Source organism: Lepidochelys olivacea (genome assembly GCF_965140295.1).
Source record: "Lepidochelys olivacea isolate rLepOli2 genome assembly, chromosome: 14".
NCBI lineage: Eukaryota > Metazoa > Chordata > Testudines > Cheloniidae > Lepidochelys > Lepidochelys olivacea.
The window spans coordinates 38,479,196-38,485,543 of NC_140424.1; the positions used below are offsets into that span (position 1 = coordinate 38,479,196).

Here is a 6,348-nt window from a genome sequence, read left to right on the forward strand (position 1 = left end):
AAATTACGATATGGAACAGACATTGCAGGGGAGATTAATGCAGGCAGCAACTGACAAGCATTCAGAGTCAAACATTAAACACTTCCATATAATTCTAGTACCCATTTTATCAATATTAACCCAGAAGGGAGCCAGACTGATTCCAGCTGTGTATGTTAGTGTCCTACTGAGACAGGGGGGACCTTGGCATGAGGTAGCACTTGGTCTGCCAGCATCACAGTGAGTGCCACAGTTTACTTACACAGTGGGTTAACAAGAATTTCATTTGCTAGATTTTAAGTTGCCCACCTTTAAATTTTGTTGTATGTCCCCCTTGTTCTTGGAGTAATGGGCAGGGAAAACAGAAGTTCCCCATTCTACCATCTCCGAGTTTCTGCAGAAAGAGGAGTGACAAGAACCTCCGCTGAGGATCCTGAGGCCACTGAACCCTCAGAAACAAGAGCTCATCACTTCCCGTTTGGGTTGTCCTGTGGTTTCAGGTGAGCACCATCTTCCTGACTGCATTTCTATACCACCTTCCAAACAGGGGCATGAATGTGATTTGTGAATATTAGAGGGTCAAGATGGGTGAGGTAATATCTTTTATTGGACCAGATTCTGGTGGTGAACGAGAGAAGCTTTTGAGCAACACAGAGCTCTTTGACAGGTGAATATTAACAGTTTTAACCTCACTTTCCCACTGCAGTGCCAGTCAGCATTCATAGCACAATTTCACAGAGATGGAGCATGAGATCCATATCTTGAGACAGGTCCTCAGTGGAGGATCTGCTCCACTGACACAAAAGAAGCTACTTTGATTTACACCAGCTGAGGATCCAGCTCAGTGTGAGCCCCAAGCATAGAATCATAGAACTGGAAGGGACCTCGAGAGGTCATCTAGTCCAATCCCCTGCACTCATGGCAGGACTGAGTATTATCCAGACCATCCCTGACAGGTGTTTGTCTAACCTGCTCTTTAAAATCTCCAATGATGGAGATTGCACAACCTTCCTAGGCAATTTATTCCAGTGCTTAACCACCCTGACAGTTAGGAAGTTTATCCTAATGTCCAACCTAAACCTCCCTTGCTGCAATTTAAGCCCATTGCTTCTTGTCCTACCCTCAGAGGTTAAGGAGAACAAATTTTTCTCCCTTCTCCTTGTAACAACTTTTTATGTACATGAAAAGTGTTATGCCCCCTCTCCGTCTTCTCTTCTCCAAACTAAACCACCCCAATTTTTTCAATCTACACTCACAGGTCATGTTTTCTAGACCTTTAATCATTTTTGTTGTTCTTCTCTGGACTTCCTTCAATTTGTCCACATCTTTCCTGAAATGTGGCACCCAGAACCTGACACAATACTCCAGTTGAGTCCTAATCAGCACGGAATAGAGCAGAAGAATTACAACACTCCTGCTAATATATCACAGAATTATGTTTGCTTTTTTTGCAACAGTGTTACACTGTTGACTCATATTTAGCTTGTGATCCACTATGACCCCCCAGATCTCTTTCTGCAGTACTCCTTCCTAGGCAGTTATTTCCCATTTTGTATGTGTGCAACTGATTGTTCGTTCTTAAGTGGAGTACTTTGCATTTGTCCTCATTGAATTTCATCCAAGCATAGAATCATAGAACTGGAAGGGACCTCGAGAGGTCATCTAGTCCATTCCCCTGCACTCAAAACAGGACTACGGATTATGTACACCATCCCTGACAGGTGCTTGTTCAACCTGCTCTTAAAAATCTCCAATGATGGAGATTTCACAACCTTGCAAGGCAATTTATTCCAGTGCTTAACCACCCTGACAGTTAGGAAGTTTTTCCTAATGTCCAACCTAAACCGCTCTTGCTGCAATTTAAGCCCATTGCTTCTTGTCCTATCCTCAGAGGTGTTCAGATCATTTGTCCAGTTTGTCCAGATCATTTTGAATTTTAATCCTATCTTCCAAAGCACTTGCAAACCCTTCCAGCTTGGTATCATCCGCAAACTTTATAAGTGTACTCTCTCTGCCATTATCTAAATCGTTGATGAAGATATTGAACAGAACCAGACCCAGGACCTATCCCTGCAGGACCCTCTTGTTATGCCCTTCCAGCATGACTGTGAACCACTGATAACTCCTCTCTGGGAATGGTTTTCCAACCAGTTATGCACCCACCTTATAGTAGCTCCATCTAGGTTGTATTTCCCTAGTTTGTATGAGAAGGTCATATGAGACAGTATCAAAAGCCTTACTAAAGCCAAGATATACCACAGCTACCGCTTCCCCCCCTATCCACAAGGCTTGTTACCCTGTCAAAGAAAGCTATCAGGTTGGTTTGACATGATTTGTTCTTGACAAATCCATGCTGACTGTTTCTTATCACCTCATTATCTTCTAGGTGTTTGCAAATTGATTGCTTAATTATTTGCTCCATTACCTTTCCGGGTACAGAAGTTAAGCTGACTGATCTGTAATTCCCCAGGTTGTCCTTATTTCCCTTTTTAAAGATGGGCACTATATTTTCCCTTTTCCAGTCTTCTGGAATGTCTCCGGCCATCCATGACTTTTAATGGGGTGGTGATAGTCTTACTAACCCGGATCACACATGCCAGATTGTTTCTAGACTCTGAGTTCAGGGACAGCATATCCCCCACCCTCACCACCCCAGTGCCTTTCTTGCTCCTGTATTATCATCCCACATTCATTATGGATGTGGAAGGTCACTCCACCAGTTAGGGTTGCACATCAGCCTGGTTTTACCCCTTCCTAAGATCCACCCTCCAAAGAGCTGTATTTTTTTACTGCTACATAGCTAATGTCAGGAAACAGAAAAGGCACTGCCAGTCCCTCACCACATCACCATCACCACCACAGGAACTAAGGGAGAATTTACTTCACTTCATAAATTATGCTAAACTGATCTCTTGTGTGGGGGTGAAAATTGTTCCTTTTCCTACAGGGAAATGAAAGGCTGAATATACCAGGATATATTGTTAGATTTATTTCCATTAATTATAACACAAGACTGGTGCCTAAGGACACTAGACTGCATTGGAGATCTCAGTACAAGATTTCAGTTGATGTATTTATTGATTTTTGACTCCTAAGGCATGGCATGATTCTGGCCATTGTCAGAAGTGAAATACAGCATTTAAGTATCATTGTTAAGCTCTGGTATGTCACTACATGGGATTTGATATGACAGAACAGATCATTTCTCTATCAGTAATTGGCCACCATGGAAACGGGCTGTTATAGCAGTCATTGGTATTCATGTAGACCACCCTCTTCCCCATCAGAGCGAAGTTCTGTCCTCAGACTGAGACCCATAGAATACCAGGGTGGAAGGGACCTCAGGTGGTCACCTAGTCCAACCTCCTGCTCAAAGCAGGACCAATCCCCAACTAAATCATCTACTTTTTTTTTAATTTTGCCCCAGATCCCTAAATGGCCCCTTCAAGGATTGAACTCACAACCCAGGGTTTAGCAGGCCAATGCTCAAACCACTGAGCTATCCTTCCCCCCGCAAAAGGAATAGTGATGAAGTGAGCTGTAGCTCACGAAAGCTTATGCTCAAATAAATTTGTTCGTTTCTAAGGTGCCACAAGTACTCCTTTTCTTTTTGCAAATACAGACTAACACGGCTGCTACTCTGAAACCTGTTTCCACCCTGTTTCCACTCCTGGCACTTTCCTCTGAAATCTATATTTAGTCTTAACATTTCAGCCTTTAACCAGGAGAGGAAGGGGAGTTTCTGAATATTTATGGAATTAATTCATGAGATTTGATTAACTTTGAACTCCATGTCCTTCTGATTCAATCACACAGATTTATTGTTCCTAGACTCAACCCATGGCAGACTGGAGAAACCAAACAGCCATCACAGAATTCTTCCTCCTGGGATTTGGGGAGCTCCCTGACCTACAAATTCTTCTCTTCCTGATATTCCTAGTGATGTACATGGCAACCGTGTCCGGGAACACCCTCATCATGGTGCTTATTGTGGCTGATCAGCACCTTCACACCCCCATGTACTTCTTCCTGGGGAATTTGTCCTGCATAGAGACCTGCTACACCACAACCATCCTGCCCCGGATGCTGGCCAGTCTCCTGACTGGGGACAGAACCATTTCAGTCAGTGGCTGCATCACACAACTGTATTTCTTTGGGTCTCTGGTAGGTATGGAATGCTGTCTCCTAGCAGCGATGTCTTATGATCGCTATTTAGCGATATGTAAACCCCTGCATTATTCAACTCTTATGAATACCAGGTTTTGCCTCCATTTGGCTGCTGGCTCCTGGTTAAATGGTTTTTTGGCTCTTACCATCTTGGTCTTATTCCTATCACAGTTAATATTCTGTGGCCCAAATGAAATTGACCATTTCTATTGTGATGCCATTCCACTGATAGAGCTCTCCTGCAGTGACACCCACCAGGTCATATTGATGGATTTCATACTATCCTGTGTATTCACCCTGCCTCCATTCCTACTAACCCTGATGTCCTACATGTGCATCATCGCCACCATCCTGAGAATCCCTTCCACCACCGGGAGGCAAAAGGCCTTTTCCACCTGCTCCTCTCACCTCATTGTGGTGACAATTTTCTATGGAACCCTAATGATTGTGTACCTGCTACCGAAACGTGATACACTGAGAGACCTAAACAAAGTGGTCTCTCTTTGCTACACGGTCCTAACTCCCCTGGTAAACCCCCTCATCTACAGCCTGAGAAACAGAGAGGTCAAAGAAGCCTTGAGCAAAGCAGTCAGTAAATGTGGCTTTCACAGAAATGTGCAGATACACCTAGATAATAACATAGCCTGAGGTTTTCAAAGCTGCCTGGGTGATTTCAGCAATCAGCCCCCATTAAAATTAAGTTGAAAAGTCCCAGTTAAAATCTCAGCACTCAGTGTTGTCCATTTTAGTGGAAGAACCAGGGAGGGAAAACTATGTTTCGATCATGGAGTTTTTAACTGGGTACTAGGCAGAGTGGAGACAAAATTTTAACCGACTTTTATATCTGTAAAAAAGCCATTTTTGATCAAAATAAATGTTTGGAGAATAAAAATACTAACTCCTGGTGCAGCATATGTGGGGACATAAACCTGGGAAATCTGCCACCTCTGAAATTGTGCTTATTGCCAGCATAGCCCTCTGCAAACCAACCACCTTTACTGTGCTCACACTGGCCAGATGCAAACAACCAGGCCACAGCAGTGACCTCTGGACACTTCACCAGGAGCAGAGTTATAGCCTTTCTTGCCCTTCTACTTTGGCTGCTGTAAGAATCCCTCTAGGCAAACCTTAAGTTACAAAAAGACACAAAATGGTCGAGGTGGCAACATGTTGTAAGGGTGAGACCATTGAGTCTGTGTTCATCTATGCAAATTGGTGAGGATTTTTATCAAGCCTTCCCCACGAAAGGGGGTGTAGGGTTTGGGAGGATTTTGCGGGGGGAATCATAGAGTCATAGAATATCAGGGTTGGAAGGGACCTCAAGAGGTCATCTAGTCCAACCCCCTGCTCAAAGCAGGACTGATCCCCGACTAAATCATCCCAGCCAGGGCTTTGTCAAGCCTGACCTTAAAAACTTCTAGGGAAGGAGATTCCACCACCTCCCTAGGAAACACATTCCAGTGTTTCACCACCCTCCTAGTGAAAATGTTTTTCGTAATATCCAACCTAAATCTCTTCCACTGCAACTTGAGACCATTACTCCTTGTTCTGTCATCTGCTACCACTGAGAACAGTCTAGAGCCATCCTCTTTGAAATCCCCTTTCAGGTAGTTGAAAGCAGCTATCAAATCCCCCCTCATTCTTCTCTTCTGAAGACTAAACATCCCCAGTTTCCTCAGCCTCTCCTCATAAGTCATGTGTTCCAGTCCCCTAATCATTTTTGTTGCCCTCCGCTGGACTCTTTCCAATTTTTCCACATCCTTCTTGTAGCGGGGGGCCCAAAACTGGACACAGTACTCCAGATGAGGCCTCACCAATGTTGAATAGAGGGGAATGATCACGTCCCTCGATCTGTTGGCAATGCCCCTACGTATACATCCCAAAATGCCATTGGCCTTCTTGGCAACAAGGGCACACTGTTGACTCATATCCAGCTTCTTGTCCACTGTCACCCCTAGGTCCTTTTCTGCGGAACTGCTGCCTAGCCATTCGGTCCCTAGTCTGTAGCGGTGCATGGGATTCTTCCGTCCTAAGTGCAGGACTCTGCACTTGTCCTTGTTGAACCTCATCAGATTTCTTTTGGCCCAATGCTCCAATTTGTCTAGGTCCCTCTGTATCCTAGCCCTACCCTCCAGCGTATCTACCTCTCCTCCCAGTTTAGTGTCATCTGCAAACTTGCTGAGGGTGCAATCCACACCATCC

At 44.4% G+C, this 6,348-nt stretch overlaps 1 protein-coding gene across 1 annotated transcript; it reads left to right on the forward strand.

Annotated features, from left to right (window-relative positions):
- Window positions 1-411: 411 nt before the first annotated feature.
- Window positions 412-4,777, forward strand: LOC311530984 (olfactory receptor 6N1-like; the record flags this gene model as incomplete). Its single annotated transcript, XM_084648055.1, is given in 3 exon segments — window positions 412-479; window positions 3,811-4,742; window positions 4,744-4,777. Coding segments are annotated over 2 exon segments (957 nt in total). The 5' UTR covers window positions 412-479; window positions 3,811-3,819.
- Window positions 4,778-6,348: the final 1,571 nt, after the last annotated feature.